Genomic DNA, 17,155 nt, shown 5'->3' with positions numbered 1-17,155 from the left:
GTTGTGTAAGTTTGCGCATATCGAGCTGCTCCTGATGTAAGTAAGAATAATAGAGAGAGAGAGAGTTGAGGTGTGTTTTTGGCTCAATCAAGACATTCCGTTACGTTACGTTTGTCTGCTGCTCCGTTGAGTTGAATTTTACTCTGGAATTTCATCCACAAAGCGAAAGAGAGAGAGAGACAAGAGGAAATTCCAGTGAAGAGCAGCACATTCATTTGATTTCGATATATTCATCCTGCTCACTGAACTAGCATGATTAAGAGCAGGTTTATGATGGAGTGAGGAAGAGAGCAGCATCCGAATAAGAGCAATAATTTATGAGGAAGCATATTGATCAACTCACAATTACATAGACACACAAGGAAGGAAACAACCTGAAATCACAAGACTCGCCCTTTCACTCCTTTTTGTCTTTGTCCATGCAGATATAAAACCAAACAGATTTTACACGCGTTTGTCTCTAAGAGAGAGAAATCTAGAGTCGGTTCTGCCATGCCATCACCAAAACCAACCACACGTCATCAATGGATAATTTCTCAATCGTGACGAGGCATGGAAGCATTTGGGTTGGGCTCCTCGCGTGAGAAATGGAATGAAACTAGAACAAATGTCGCTTCGGGCTGGCTGGTGGAAAGTTTGGCCAGATGGGAAGAGATCGAGTCATTTGTATGTGGCCATGTCCGTAGGTACCCGTCTGCCAGCTAGAACCCTCGCTCTCTTCCTCCTAATGTGCCATCAATCTCGAGATCTCGACACACAAACCAACCAACACAACGGACCACACGTAGCACGAGGTTGGCTACTCTCTCCCCAAAACTATTAATCTCTACACGTCCCGTCCAACAAATAAGTGATGTCTTTCTTCTTCCTCCCGATGACGCAACACATGTAGCCGACCTCAGTCACACCACCACAAGCACCACCACAACCAGACCAGGCCACGCTCAGAAATCCCTGCCTACATTTCGCAATCCCATCATTGCAATTCTATAATTTGCAATCGGATTCGTTTCATGAAAGCTTTCACTCAATGGATGATAAATGAAGGAAATCCGACGGCGGATTGCACCAATATCTGTGAACGCGGGACGAGTGTGGATTTGGAGAGAAAGTTACACACTCGCGATACGGAGGGACAGAGTGGATGGAAGAATGGGTACATACACATCTCGAAATACTGAGCGAGCCCCATGAATGGGTGCGATAATCACAGCCCGTAAATCAAGGAGTTATCAGCATGGGTGGAGAGCCAGTGTGAATATATAGTTCCGATTGGGTCCAGTCTGTGCCAACAATCGGGAAGTTTAATTTGGTTGTTTTATACTTTAACAATGCCTGGTTCGAAGAAATGCCAATCTCTGGTCGTGTCAGGCCTGGGTGTTCGTTATGTCAGAGACATTTATGACCAAAGTTTGCAAGCGACAGAAATCGGGAGCACTTTCGTAACTCCGTACATACTTTGTTTCAAGCCTTTATCGTCCTTCTTATCGTGGTCGGGCGGCAGGAATTGTGTAACGCGTACTTGCGAGAGTGGGAAAGTAACACGACGACTATGCAACTCTCAACAATGTATGCTCTCGACATTCGAAGAATGCTTTCTCTCGTGGATTAGGGTTGAGCAGGCAGGATCGGGTTATAGTCGACAGTGCGCTAAAATAGCTGAAATGTAACCATACTCTGGCCCTCATTTGCTCCGCGTGTCACGCGATATGACGACGAGCAAAGAGACACAGTGAAGCAAAACACTAACGCAAACAATAAAGTATTGATTACCTATTCACGGCCCATCAAGGCAAAAGGGAGGAGAGGAAACGGCCAATTTCGCATTAGCCCACCAGCCAATATACATATCTCGTCGTTTCATTACTCTGCCACCACCACGTCCACGACACGACTTTCCTTGTTTGATACGCATTTAATTCCGAGGAGAAAGCTTCCCCTCGCCAACAGCAACACCCCTCTAATCCCAAGAATATTTAGTAAACGAATGCAAGTCGTGGCCGGAAGTTGGGGAGGGAGAAAAGGCTCGAATAAGCTGACAGTGGTGGAAATAATGATATTTTTGATAGACAGCAATAGCAATAATATTTGTGGAGGCGCATTGAGCTGATAAATGATGGAGGCGCTATTATGCGGTTGAGATTGTGGTTGGTTGTGGTGCCTGGGATTGGTGGACTGCTAATGGTTTGAGAATAAAGGATCAATTTCCCCTCTTGAGGCGGAAACCTGTCTGCTTTCTCCCAACTTTCACTTGTTACACTCACCGCCTAGATCTCGTTCTTAGATAAACCTTTGTGTTGGGTTTGTGTCGATATCGCCGTATCGGATTTAGTCCTGCGGCCTCGAATGGGGAGAGAAATTGGGAATATGGAGTACGTGATTAAGTACGCAAGGGAGGTGAGAAATTAGATCCTCACGTCCTCCTCGTCATTACGGGAAAAGTAAAGAGTGAGTAAACGACCATGTATCACAATATCCAATGACACTTTAACTGCCACTACGCCTCCGAACCATACCCCATTAAGTGGAGTAACTTGTTTAGGAATAATTGGAGTGGGGAAAAAGAGAGAGAGCAAAAAAAGAAATTAAATATTTACCCGACGTTTGCCACCAAGAAAGCACTTGGCACAATTTAAGCCAGCTGTTGCCATTGCTAAATAGACTGTGCTGGAGGACTTGGAGGAGGAGGAAGGAGGATGTGGAAATGGATGGTTAGCTTACGCAGGGATGGAGTGGGGTGACATTAGCCAAGTGCATTATTTGACTGCTAACTGACTGCTACTTACACAATTAGGCCTGGCTTGGGTTTATGGCGAATATATAGTTTCGGACTGGCACACAAGAGTAAAATCCAAGAGCTGCAGTGGAGGTGGTGGCGGTGGTGGAAGGCAAGAGTGCTTTTCTCCTTTAATTCGTGAACAATGGTGGAAGCCCATTCTGCTCGCTTTCATTTATTCGCCACTCGAAAAAGCTTCTCTTTTCTAGTCTTGCACCATTTGGAAATTCTCTGGCGGAGAAAGACTTGAGCCAGCCAGGGACGGAGGTTGTTCTTCCACTCAAGGGCCAAAATACATTAAGAAGTTGATTGATGAAAACGGGAAATGTCAAATACTCAAAGAGCCAAAGACGGAATTGTACTTGAGGACGAGGGAGAGAAGAGAAAGTCCGAGAAAAACCATGGTTCTCTGACTTTCACCAATTTTAAATCCCACCCAATGCCACCACATTCTACTTTCACTCTGACATTCATTTCTCCCGGGTGAACCCCACCAACCGCGGTCCCAAACCCATGAATACCAACGTGCAGTCGGAACGGATTGGAATGGACGACATGCAGTCTGCATATTCTGCATGTGGTTGGGCTGGGAGCACAAAGTTATGTGTCTGGTGGTGCAGTTTGGAATGCATGGAATATTGAGTGCGGGAGCGGTGTTGGCGGGAGGGGAGATTATTCCGCTCGACCAGGTCATAAAGGAAGAAAGCGGAAAGGAAATGACAATTGGTGAGCTGGTAAGTGCTCATGTAAGACGTGCACGGAAGATGGTCCTCCTCATGCCCGTGGTGCTGAGGAGGAGATGACGAGACCGTCGTCATTGTCACTGCCATTTACCACACAAAGCAAAATAAAGGAGCCAGCGTGTCAACCCTCATCTCCTTCTTGGCTTGCTATACACGCGCCTATGCTTTCTCCCTTTGTGCCCAACCGCCGCCGCGGCTCACTCAGTCACGGACTCGATCCTATCAGAAGGGAACATCAAGGAGAACAGTAACCTCTTATCGTGTCGAGAATGTCCATCGAAGCCTACACGAGTCTACTTGCAATTTGAGTCAGTGGTGCGAGGCCTCAGTCTCTGTGCAGCAGCTCCTTTGACTCCTCAGCACTGTGTCACCGTTTGTTTCTGGGAAAGTTGCTCTGCTTTCTCCACCGACAGAGATGGACTGGAATGAATTCCTTTGTGGCGACCAAATACCATGGCCCAGAATAATGGCAGGCGAAGAAGACGACAAAGCTAACATTTGGTTCGCTGTTAGTTCAAGAGACAATAAAGCTCTTCGCTCTTTTCCTCCGTCGTCTCATCAGCCAAGTCAGTCAGTCACCCAGACCACCATCACCTCCACCACCACTGGCTCTACTTCGGAGTGATCAAAGGGTTGGATGGAAGGAAATCACGCTCAAACTCTACTCCATTATGCTCAACCCTCCACTTCCGCTCTGCTCATTAACACCCAGCACCACTCCCTCGGCCCCACACTGCAGACCTCCCTTCCTGCCCTCCTGCGTCTTCGCAAAAGATAATGCAAGGTCCAAAGTGCATATTAATTAATGGGTGGCTCAAAGTGAGAAGCAAACACACCACTAATCCCCAGACATTCCATATTCACACTAATACATGGCGACTAAAAGGTGTGCGGAATCACAACCAGGGCGACTCCTGCATGCATATTTATATTATCAGCAGAAGAGGGTATGTAAAGATGGTGGTCGTGCTGCTGGTGGCACTTTACTTGATTGCTTTCCAAATTAATATAAAATCAAATATCCAGACGACGACCAATCGTGTTTGTTCAATTTCAAGAGGATATAACAGTTTTGGTTTGGAATCGATACCCGCGTGGCCATGTTGCTGGCTTGCAAAAGGAGAGCAGGTAGGAAAATAGAGAGGAAAAGAGAGAGAGCATCGTCGTATTAGTTCCACTTCATTGACTTTCATCGAATGTGTGCCATCAATGTCACTACCTGCATATTGTTAGATTTTGGAGCGTGTCTCCGCTTGTGCCGATCGACCCTTCTCTCCCAACCACATGCACATCAGAGTCAGAGAAATTGGCCATTTCCTCCCCGCTCACTTTCTTGTACATGTTTATTTATGCGGAGAGTGCACAATTTCCTTTCATGCGGGACATGTGCTTTCTCTGATCATTATCCGTTTCTGTACGGACTCCATTTCACCCTCCGCCTCCCACTCCTCCAGGCTCGTAATAAGTTTGTTGTTGATGAGAAGGAGGAATTTTTAGTAGCGTGTGTGCTATTAGGGAGGCTCGTGGGAGCAGAGGAGAAAGCAGACAGAGCACAAATGTGGGTCCTCGTAAATAAGTAATCATTCCGTCTTTCATCACGACATTCGTCATATTTCTATAAATAGCCCGGACTCCTCTCCCATTACAAACATGCTTATTTAGCATAAATTGAATGACATTTCCATCACAAAAGATGAGATGCAAGGAGAAGAAGAAAGTGTTTATTCTAAAAAAGAAACTTGCATGAACTGACTTTATGTACGTAGTCTCTGCATAGAGAGAGGAGAATGAGAATGATGAAATTGCAGAATGCCAACAAATAGAGACAAGTATTTCTAGACTTACCAGAACATAAACGCCAAAGGGCATTACGACCCCGGCCACGAGGAGATCCGCCACTGCCAGGGAGACGATAAAGTAGTTGGTAACGTTCCAAAGTGACCGCTCTCTCTTCACTGCCAGAATCACCAGCATGTTTCCAAACACCGCAAAAATGGAGAAGACGATGAGGAGCAGCGCCCAGTAGTTGTAACCTCCATCCCCGTCATCGTCAATTCCCCCAGTCCCATTCCCCCAGTCGCTGGCATTGTCCCAGGCCGTGAGGTTGAAGGGGTCGCCCCCACCACCCACGCCCAAATAAGGGTCGTGCTCATCATCCCCACTGCTCGCCACTAGGAGCTGGGTCCTCACCATGGCCGTCGTCTGGCGGAGAGGAAGACTGCGCGGAGAAAGCTCATCGTCGCGAAGGAGGAAAAGCTCGGGGGACAAATCACCGTTGCTGCCCCAGTCAGACAGCGACAAGGTTGACATTGGGCTGGCGGGGGTACTTCTCATCAACAGCCCTCCGCTATCCGAGAACTTTTGGGAGGTGGGTGAGGTGAAAGCGTTGGAGGAGTGCGTGGTGGTGGTGGTGAAGATGGAACTGGGGTAAGAAGTGGCTGCTGCGAGGATTGTCATCATATTGTTCATCTTCTCAAAGGCACGAGTCCCGGGACTCGTGCTAACTTGAGAGCAGGCGAGGAGAGGACGAGGTTGTAAACATGTTAATTATTTGTTGGGGCTGGTATTTGGTGGATGAAAGGAGTCTTGAGCTCGTTGGCCAGCGTCAGTGGGAATGATTGGATCTGACAAGAGTGGGGCTCAGAGGGATGAAAAGCGAGAGATGACTGATGGACTTGTGGGCGTGTGGGTTTTGGGTGGGTGGGAAGATGTCGAGTCCAAGTCTGAAATAAGATAAAGTTTACTTCTTCACGGTGGCAAGTACTTACATCATTATGTTTATAGAGCGAGTGAGCAATATTTTGGAAATTAATTCCACCACGCTGGTCTCAAGAGGAGGAGAAAGTTTCCTCTACTTTGGTGGCCAACCAACCAAGGAACCATGTATCATTTTCTTATTTTGGATGGAACCCGATCGGAAGACCATTTAGTTCAGATGCAGACGGAAGACAGCCACTTTCCTCGGCTGGCCCATTGAAACAGAGTGTCGCGGGGAGCGTAGAGAAAGTTAAGAGGTTGGGAATGGGCCATAAATAAGAGAGTAAGCATGCCTCTTCCTTCCCCTCGAGACCAGAAAACAGGGCCCATGCAAGGTGGGCTGCTTATGGGAGTCAGAGACCAGCCAGCCATGCAGCGCTTTTGAAACCTTGAAATACTAACTTTCTCACCAAACCCAAAGATACCCTAATCCCACAGCCTTCACCTTCGCCTTGCAGACCATGCACCACCACCAGGACGACGTCCACCCTGTTACGAAATTCTCAATTTCTTAATCTCGACGATATCCTACCCCCTCAACCACACTTCTCTTCTATCGGGCACATTCACAAGCATACGATTGAAAATACTTGGGTAGGTACATGCGTCCGTCATCGTCGTCGTCGTAAGAACGTGAAAGGACAGGGCGAGGACACGTGTAATCTGCTTTCATCCCAACCACCACCACAAACGAACCACTTTCACCGTCTTTCACCTGCAAATTGAATAACTTGGCTCAGCTCGGCTTAGGCTCTGACTCAACAGCTTGAACAAGTCCGAAAATGCACCACGATTCGAGGAGACCACACAACTTTTACTCCCAAGACTCACAACAACAACATGTCGACCACGACGACAACGTGTACGACTACAATGCAGCCAAAGCCTTCATCCATGCTGACTTTGCCACCCACCGTCCCAGGTTGCATCCATCTCATCCAATACATTCATCTCATCCTATTCATTTCCATTAGTCCAGCATGTTGAGCAGACACAGAAGGACGGAGGGAAGAATGGGAGGCAGAACTTTCACCCTGGAGCAGGATGCGTGCAGCCATGTCAGCAGCAGGAGCAGCAGGATTACAAATGATAACCTTCATCACCACGACCTCCAATGCCCGCTACACAGGCATAAACATCAACATGGCACATCAAACCCAACGTTAGGACGATGATGGACTGCCCGCTGCTTCCAATCCCAACCTCAACTTTCACCCAGCACAACCCAAACAAATATTACAACAGATATCACTGCCCATCTGCTCACAATGAGTGGCATCTCCAGGGCCTCACGGGAGTAAAACGTACTTTTTGTCTTGCTCTGCATGCGAGCGGATATTGCATGGGCAACGGGTGGAAAATTGCACCGTTTGGGTCTCTCAATTTCAAGACGGGCTGCACTCTTTGCTTTTTTATATTGGGCTGGTTATAAATTAGTCTGTTACGCTATTATCATATTGTGTTGCATCTTTATCTTATCGCCACTAATTCAAGGTTCCATCACCCATCTGTCCCACCAGGCTGGCCACCCAGAAAACCACATGAACGATGGGAGGGAAGAAAGCTGCCACTGCTGACTCGGTTCTCGGCCAGTGCGTGCATGTCTACCAAAAAGGAAACAAAGGGGAACAAAGACATAAATAAATACATGGCATCCGCATCTCACACCATCCATTTAACTAGGCTACACATACAAAGGCCGGTTCGGGGGAAAGCTAAAAAATCAGCAACACCACACCAGGAGCAGTAGCACCTTTTGTGCTCTCTCTCTCTCTTTCTCTCGCGAGCACCTTTTACACCTTTTCCTTTGAAGACGTTATGAACGGTTGAGAGAAAAGAAGATTATAAAAAGCCGCAGCTCCCGTTACTCGAGTTCTGCAGCTACAGCAAGATCGTGCTCCACTCGCAGCGTCATTATCCAGTCCACCAACGAGGCCGAGCTGGATTACAGACCAGAAAGTTTTCCTCCGTTATTTTTGTAGCAGCTACGAAGGCGATAAAAGGTGTAATATACAGCAATCGAGGAATGTGAATGGGCGATGAAGGAGAATTTCATGATTTTGATTTACTTTCACCACAGGCGGCTACTCGTTTGGGAAATCTGTCAAAAGGCGGAAAGGTTGAAGGATGGCTGACATTTTCCTTCGTCAAGGGCAAGATTATGACAGATGGCTCACGATTCCCCGACTGCTGGTCCCATTTTAGTTAAAAGTCAGAAGAAACACAAGCAGTAAAAGGAGTAATGAAAAGGGGTTTATTATCCTCCAACTTTTCCCCTAATCGGGGACGAAGGAGGAAAAGTTTGTCTAAAGACCAGGCGAAGGAAAACAGTGCAATCAATGCTCTTTTGAAGAGATCAACTGGTAGAGCAAGTGGACCTCGTGAACGGAAGAACGGGAGACGATTATCAATATGTAAGTGAGCCAAAGGCAGAAAACTCAACTATAAATACATGTTCCACTTGAAGTTGGTGAAGAAGTTGGAGGAGATAAAACGAGTGAGTTTGCAAGTTGTTGTTCTATTTGCTTGGAGGAACTTCTTAGTTCTCCATTAAGCTCGGAGGGCGAGGCAAGGAGTGAAGAATGTGAGACAAAATGAGTGGAGAGCGGATGTTAAAGTCCACCAATCCCATCCTCCTCCTTCTTCGATAAGGCTTTCCACTTCCTCCTTCCAAACTCTGATCAAGTTGACCAGTGGAAACTCCTGGGCTCCTTATACCACCTCAAATAGGTGCGTAGGCAGTGTGTGTGCTTTCCCCGCCCGTATATATCCTGCCAAAACTCGTTAGCTCTCCTTTGTTGGAAATGTTTCCCTTATTATTTATCCGATTAATGGGGCCGACTGGATTTCTACGCTCTCCTTCTCCCTCGTGTGAGCCGAAGCACTTGGTTTTCACCAACTTTCTCTTTCCTCCATGTGAGGAATATGAGACGAAGAACGAGCCTGGAGCAACGAGTCGGCACACACACGCCATCATTATGATACTAGTTAAATGCTCCTCAGAACATGACGTTCTCAAGTTTGACACGATTCTCCACATAATGAGGATCACATCACACGACTGAAAGAGATCCACTCGACCAAGTCACACTGCCCACTCGTTTTCCTCCCTGCCCATCCATTGCATAAAAAAACAAGGCCGTGGAGAAAGCATGGATTATTTATTCTGGGTAAAACGAGCTTGTTCCTCCTCCTGCTGCTGCTGCTGTCGAGGAGAGAAAGAAGGCCACTCCTGACTCTAAGTACATGTCGTGGGTTTAATTAAATGAGGGGAAGAATAACAGATAGACAGGGTTGGAACCTCATTATGAGACACAAATGGATGGACAGATCAGATTAGAAATAATGCCACATTCTTCTCCCCTGACAATGACACTCTGTCGCATCTGAAGACTGAGTGACTGAAATGTCAAAGGTGGTCAGTCGCCATTCTCAGTACTGCATTCATTATTTGCAGTGTCCACCAACCACGTAGGTTCGTATGCAAAGGGAGCAGTAATATTTTAATGACGAAAGCAAGCAATGGGACGGAAGGTGGGTGGGTGGATGGAGACAAAGTAAACCAGTTGCTCAAAATGGATGAGTGAACGTCAGAGTACAAATTGCAGGATGAAGTGACAGACCATAATAATTATAAAATGATATGGAATTGCCCATAGTTCGGGGCACAAGCCACTTTCTCCCACTGTTCCCGGGTGGGCGAAGAGTAAACTGGCCGTGCGGATACGTCCATGAAACAATAATAGACCGAAACTACACACTAATGCCCAAAGGACCATGGCGTACGTACAGTCGAATAAATGCCATAAAAGACAAGTGTAACACAATGGAGTTCACTTTATTCGGTCGACCCCCATTATTAGTTACCCGTATTTTCAGCATAAAAGGCAACTTGGCTCCACACGGGGATGGGGCAGCTCATAAAATTTGTGTTCTCCTTGTTCTTCTCGCGTGACACGGGCTCATAAGACTCGAGCTCAGTTATTAATTGAAAGTGGCCGGAAGGAAGGAGTGCAAAGAGGAGAAAGGAACCATTGTCATCAGCACATACGAACAGTGTATTTATGGATGGATTTAGCTGGCAGAACGGTGGTTAACATACAACATTGGTGGGTCGGCATGCCATCAAGTGTATCAAACTCCTTGACCAGCTCACATCCACTTCAACCACACCACGCACACCTTTCTCCCCGCTTTATCCTTGTGGAGACAGCCCGTGCATTTTATTAGCGGAATAAGGATACGAGACGATAGGGTATCATCATTGTTGTGCATTTCTTATTTACTCGCTGCCTCTGAAGACACGATGTTGGTGGAGGATCGGTGCAAATGGCAGCAATTGTGCAATTCCTGCTATGCATTTATGCTTTTGAAAAGTGGATCTGACAATGTTAGCGATGCGGATGAGTTGCAGGGGCAAATTTCGATGCAGTGACATGGACTATGTAGTTATTTACTGATGCAGAATTGTATCCAATTAGCAATTCACACGCAGACCGAGTGGTGGTTCTGGCTCATCCTGCATGCGGGTGTAACAACAATAATCGGTCGGATTGTGCAACGATATGACGTCCTGTCCGTGAGTGAGCCGTTTGTTTGGCACGCGAGGCATGAAATATGGATGGGAACATGGGCCAGGAACGGGGAACGGAGGTGACAATGCGGCATTTATACGCGCGTCTAAATGAAATTACCTCTCGGTTCATGTCCTATTTTTGGAAATGGAGATGAGCGATATCGTGCGATGCGAACCACAAAAGATGGATTACATTTCACCGCACGAAAGGATTAAAATTGAATTTCTACGTATCCTCGCAAAACGCACACTTGTGCATTTGTATACAAGCGCACGGAATGTGGTGTCCTTTTGCGGCGGAAAGAGTTGTGTGTACTCGTTCTAATTTAAAAACCTAAACAATTTGAGTGAGACGAAGGAAGAGCATGTCATCCCGCGTGCACGAAATGGCGAGATTTTATCTAGAACAAGAACGTCTCTGGAGTGGGGACGCCCCCTCCCCTGACAGATAACCAAGTGGATGTAGGCGCGGAAAGAAATCCTCTCTCATCGCCCTCCAAATAATTATTTACGCAATCTTCTCCCACTGTTTGTAAACCTGAGCGACCGGGTTTCCTCCAAATTCGGAGGAGACGTGACTTGAATGACTGCTGCACCCAGCATTGGCAGAGAGAAAGAGATGGTTGTGATTACACGGAGACGATGGTGATGATACCCGTCCATCCACCTCGACATGGTTTTGATTTGATCGCCGCCTTCACAAAGGGACTCGCTGTGGGATGGACCAAGACTGAGGAGAAAGCCACCCATCTCCTACTACTTTCGACTACTTAGCGTCGCCCGAGGCAGAGGCAGCCAACTTTTGAGAGGAGCCAGATTAAGGTCTCGACCAGCACGAGAGAGAGACAGCCGTGTGGATTTTAATCAACTGATAATTGAACAGTTTAACTCTTCACTTACTTGACGGCTTTTCTCTGATGCGGTCCGTCTACTTTCTCCACCCGCCCGCCTCCCACTTTCTGCTCCAACATGGCTCAAAGTTTGGTAAGTCTCTGGGCCATGGGGAAAGGAGTGGGCGATGTTGCAAAATAAAGTATGCAATATGACAAACTTTCCCCGTGCATATGGAATGAACATTATGCAACCAACCTGAACTGTCTCTCTCCCTCAGCCGCCATGTGTGAGAAATGTAATATTTCACCCCATTTCTCGTCTCATCTTTCACACCTGCATCCACAACCAGCAGTCACCGGTCGCACCACTCGAGAGCGTCTCTCACTCCCTCAAAACATGGCTATCAATTAACTAATTTCTCCTCTCAGATGACCCATTCGTTTAGAGTTTGGGTTCCACAAGCGGAGGGTATAATTCTGCGCCACCATTACGTACTTTCTCTTCTCTGCTCACTGCTCATCAACTGACGCAAGTTGGCAAGTGAAAAAGTAGAGATCAGGCCCGTCATCGTGCAGGGAAATGTCAATATTTATAAAAATGGAGCAAATGTAAATTTATTACCTTGATGGGAGAAAGTTTCTCTGCTTTCTTTTTGTTGCAGGAGAGGAAGAGCAGGGAAATTACTTAAACTGATTGGTGCACGGTTGACTCAATCAAAAATACTTTCACCGTGGAGATGGGAGAACGTAGGGGAGAAAAGTGTTATTGATCCCCTCGTTATTCTGAGTGGGATGTGAGACTGTGAGAGTCGGTCATAAAAGTATCCAACTTTGAAATAATTTGATATTTCTCTGTCTTTATCGGCTCGCGAAATAAATAAACTTGGCACTTACTCACTTTCCAATTAAATTGGATTTCTCCTTTCTGGCTCGATTTTGACTGGGTGGAAAATCGAATTAGCCGAGGAGTCAAACATTGCGATATTATTTATAGCTCCTGTTATTCGCTCGAGGGATGACAATGGGAGTTAGCAGAGCGATTATTTATGACGCTTTTGGAGGATGATGAATCAAGCGGGGAAGAAGAAGAAGAAGACGAGTGAGTGGAGAAGATGAGGGGAGGCGAGTTCAGCACTAAACAACTTTACAACTATTTACCTTTTATTTCTCTCAAAGTGCAGTTGTGTCGTTTCCAACAAGTTTTCACTCCCTCCGATGTGATCAGTCTCTCCGCCAAGAATTTGTTTTCCAGCCAAAAATGTCAAGTATCGATTACAACGGTCGAATTGCAACAGATCTTTCAGTGCAGCTTCTTTCTCCAAAGTACAACAATGTCCTTAGCACCACCACTCACTCCAAAATGGTCCGTCTCATCTTGCCACTTTCACCCGGAGAGGGGATTACGACACAAGGACAACTTGTGTAATGGGAAACGACGAGCTGACGAGGGGTTAGTGAAAAGTATGGTTTATATCTTGATGAGAAAAGTGCAAGTAGCAATATTCCAAAGCATCGGACGCGACAGAGAACAAAGGTATGCAGAGAGTAACAGCAGAGCCTGATTTTTTGTTGATGACGATGATGATGATGGAGGAGCAACTCAAGTTTCCGTGTGGCCACACCGTGTCAGAGATGGGAGCGAACTAAACCTCGAAAACCGGGTTCTCCTCTCCTTCCTTCTGGCAGGCAGGCGGAGAAGTCTGCTTTTCGGGAGAAAACTACTTCAACCTCTCAAGCCAGGGAATGGAGACTGGGTCGCCACTGCTGGTGGCAATACAAGTAGAGAAAGTCACTCCGTGCTTCCTACCACTGCTCGTGGGTGCAAGTGGTGGGAGAGAGCAGAACGTAACTTCCTCTCACTTTCACTTGGAATCAAGTACTAAATAATTTTGAGACGCCACACCAGCCGACAATTAATTTGTGCTTCGCTCTTGTTCATCATAAAAGTAAAAGTGGTGTCATCGTGTCCTTCGTGTGTATCTCCAGCCAGCCAGCAACCCACTTGTTGGGCATTCCTTCACATTTACGACCCCTTCGAATTTACGAGGGTGTCACAGATGAGAAAATATTTTCACTCAAGCGGGATATGGGATGGGCTATGCAGCAGACTTCTGGGACGAGGATGACGATACAGCAGACGACAAAAGTACGGACGACGGAGGGCTCCATATTTTACAGGATTCTCCTCCCGTCAAGATTTACTTTCTTATCGCTCGTGGTGGTGCAGAAATGCATGTGGTGACTCCAGTACAAGCCGACAAGCCATGTAGAAGGATGCACTTGAGCAAACAAACAGTTTTTGGTGGAAGGAAAGCATTGTAAAAATTAAAGTGTAGTGTTTTCCGCTCCTCGTTCTCCCATCCTTCCTCTCCCAATAAGTCAAGAGAACGAGACACTTGAGAACGGAGCAGTAAAAGTGGAGCATTCCTCTCTGACGTTTATTAGTTGTTGGTTCTGCTCCTCCACATAAAAATGATGTATGCATTGCAGGACAGCCACATATCTGCGAGGGAGAGAGCCATGAGGGCATCACTCACTTTCTCTGCCAGAGTAAATTCCAATGAAACCTTGAGAATTGCAAATTGGCACCCATGGGCCACCCCCACGATGGACGGCGGATTGGCAATTCCTGCGAGACACAACACACGTCAACGGCTCGAAGGTTTCCATCAGCAGCCTGGCTGGACGGGACATGATCATCACTCGCAAAGTAAGACAAACGAGGGGGCAGTGTGACCATAAATCCTCATTTTCCTCAATGTCCTCCTTGTGTGATGAGGTATTTGGTCAGGGTGAAAGTTTAGGTTGGGCATGCTTTCTCCCAATCCCTCATTTCCCCTCCCGGTCCGTCATACATGTCGATACATTCCTTCGAGACAGAGGGAAAGTTGGCATTTCCTTTGAAAATATTCAAATTCATTTGATGCAATTCTTTGTAAACCGTTTCATCCATCCAGTGGAACATTGGAGAGGAAAGTATTAAGAGTGGTGAAAGTCCTTTAATTATTCATTCCTCCCAACCATATCCATCTCCCTCCAACTGTGTGGTTGGGTGAAATAGTTTTTAAACAAAAATTGCCACAAGAACAACAAGGGAGCCAAGTATTTGTGTTGTCTGTGCCATGGCTGCCCGAGTATCAAAAGTCGTGGTGGCCACAAAAATGTTCTCATCCAGAGAGAGAGAGAAACTTTTCCTTTATTTCTTGCCCACCATGGCGGCTTCCTTTCATTTGTCTTCATTAGCATTCATTTCATTAATGGGAGAGCGAGCGAGCGAGTTGGCTGGTTGGCCAGGATCGTGCAACAGTTTAGTTAGTTTACGTACTCCATCACTCCAATAAAATGAATGGGCACACACACAACTTTCTGTCCTGCCTCGAGATGTAATTGTGCTTGTTGTCCTACTTTCCCCACTTTAAGTGGTTTGTCTCGAAGGAGGAGGAGGAAGACGAGAAGCAAACAATGATTTCCTTCAATTTATAGCATTACACGCTGTACAAACTCCTGACCACAGTAATTAATTGAGAGTCTCGCTTCACTTTAGTGCTACTAACTTTTCCATTAAAAGTGTAGCTGTAAAAACAAGATGGAATAACTAAGCATGTACAAAACTACGACGACGACTCGTAGTACGACTCCTTCTGGCGTACCATCACATCTGAATATGCACGTATCTATGTACGTATGTGGAGAGGCAGTGGGATCGTGTTGCAGGAGGAGAGTTGGCTTGTGTATGAAAGACGTGAAGTGGTGCGGGATCTGCATGATCCTCACCCGGACGGAGCCAAGAAGTGATGTTTAATGGGACTGGAAAACTTAATATTGGCGGAAGAGAGACGGGAGAGAGAGAATACAAAGCCGAGGTCAGCATAAATATTAAAATTTAAAACGAGAATCCATCTCGCGTGCCAACAAGAGCGGGAGATGATGGGTGCGGAGAGGAGAAGAAAAGTCTCTCTGGGCCGGAAAACCAAGCGTCTCAGCCTTTGGGGGAGGATTAGTTGGAAATATGGATAATAAGTACGTACTATTTACACAACAATGCTCTCTGTAGGAATGCCTGGCCTTTTGGCTACACGAACGAGCGAGGAGGAGGGCGAGTGGCGGCGTGGAGAGAGAAAGTCATAAAAATTTTAATGAGCACGTAAACCTCCTGATCAACTTGTGCATGAAGAATAAATGAATTTAGGATTAGCAGAGTCATAAATCTAAAGTCGGTTCAAGTCCTATTTCGCATTCTGCATGCTCCCTGATCCTGTTTCATTTCCGATGTGACTGGCAGGATGCAGCTGTGTGGCATGTGGACCTCTTTTTTTCCTCCACTCGTCCCGTCCATGTGTCATTCCACAGGACTTTTATTTATTTACCAGCCAACGCAGCAGCGCCCCACGGAAGGCTTCCCACATGCATCTGCTCAACCATGTAATTGCAAACTTGACCTTAATAAATTATGCTACTTACACGAATTTAGGTACGCAGTAATTAATGTTTACAATGTGACGTTAATAGAGCTAGATCTGCTCAAGTGAAGGAATAAATTTGAACCCACCAAAATATGGCTACTTTATTTCCTAATATATGCGTAATTTCGTGCCTTATTAGACGATAAATGAGCTATTTCTGTCCCAGTTTTACCAGCTTGTTAACATGTCACCACCGCTGTTTACCTCTGGGTTGCTCAGCATTTATAAAAATTTGACTGGATCGAAAAAGTTGCGAGTAAGTAACTCGGTGTATGAAGTAGGTGCACGTAATTGGCTACCCGGCGAGGTGCATGGATATGTAAATGCACGGTTGACAGGCAATTACTCTCAACCGGAGCCTTCTTAAGCTCTCCTCGTCCAAGTGCATACATAATAATGTATAATGACAACTATTAATTAGTTGAGGAATATATTAGCATAATTCGCTCATTACAAAATTGCCAACTTTCTCCCTCAAGAAATTAATTAAGTTCTAATTCTTATTCACTATAATAATTATGCAAAGTGTAATTGGCTGCGTTCTGTGGAGCGAAGTGCAAGTGGAATTATCCTCCCTGCTCCCTCCAATGGAGTGAAATGAAGCCTGACAATTTCTGCTCTTCATTAAAGTTTCATTAAAGTTTATGACTTTCTTAATTCCAGCCCAACAAAAGGAGAAGCAGAATCATCAGTATTTTTGTTCCGCAAGTCTGATCCTTCTCAACACAATCGGGGGACCATCTTCATGCGACCATGACCTCGTCCATGCTGAATGGAAAATTGTGGGCCTTGTTCCTGGTGAAAGTCAGACTCCTTTGTCTCTCTCTTTTCTCTCGGAGGAATAAATGGAGTCCGGAACCAGCATGATTTCATATTCGATGTCGTCGCCTTGGACAAACATTGGCATATGCAGTAAGCAAATAAGAAGAACTTGGAAGAGAGTTGGAGCGAATGAATGACTGAGTCTGAATGAGTTGGTTGGCGTCTTAATGTGCACGCAGTGGATG

General features: G+C 46.1%; 1 protein-coding gene across 2 annotated transcripts in view; it reads right to left on the bottom strand.

Moving 5' to 3' along the window:
- The window catches only part of LOC110859365 (dopamine D2-like receptor), a 55,609-nt gene extending 42,292 nt beyond the window's left edge, over window positions 1-13,317 (bottom strand). Inside the window, exons 1-2 of one of the 2 annotated variants that reach the window (XM_022108313.2) lie at window positions 12,308-13,317; window positions 5,365-6,242 (exon numbers count right to left, since the gene is read on the bottom strand). In XM_022108313.2, the coding sequence (XP_021964005.1) occupies window positions 5,365-5,988 (624 nt within the window). In that variant the 5' untranslated portion in view covers window positions 5,989-6,242; window positions 12,308-13,317. The remainder of the gene's footprint in view (window positions 1-5,364; window positions 6,243-12,307) is intronic. The other variant, XM_035859359.1, reaches the window with a different exon arrangement.
- Window positions 13,318-17,155: the final 3,838 nt, after the last annotated feature.

This window comes from Folsomia candida, unplaced genomic scaffold (assembly GCF_002217175.1).
Source record: "Folsomia candida strain VU population unplaced genomic scaffold, ASM221717v1 Fcan01_Sc025, whole genome shotgun sequence".
Lineage (NCBI taxonomy): Eukaryota > Metazoa > Arthropoda > Collembola > Entomobryomorpha > Isotomidae > Folsomia > Folsomia candida.
This window is presented reverse-complemented; position numbering and strand designations above follow the sequence as displayed.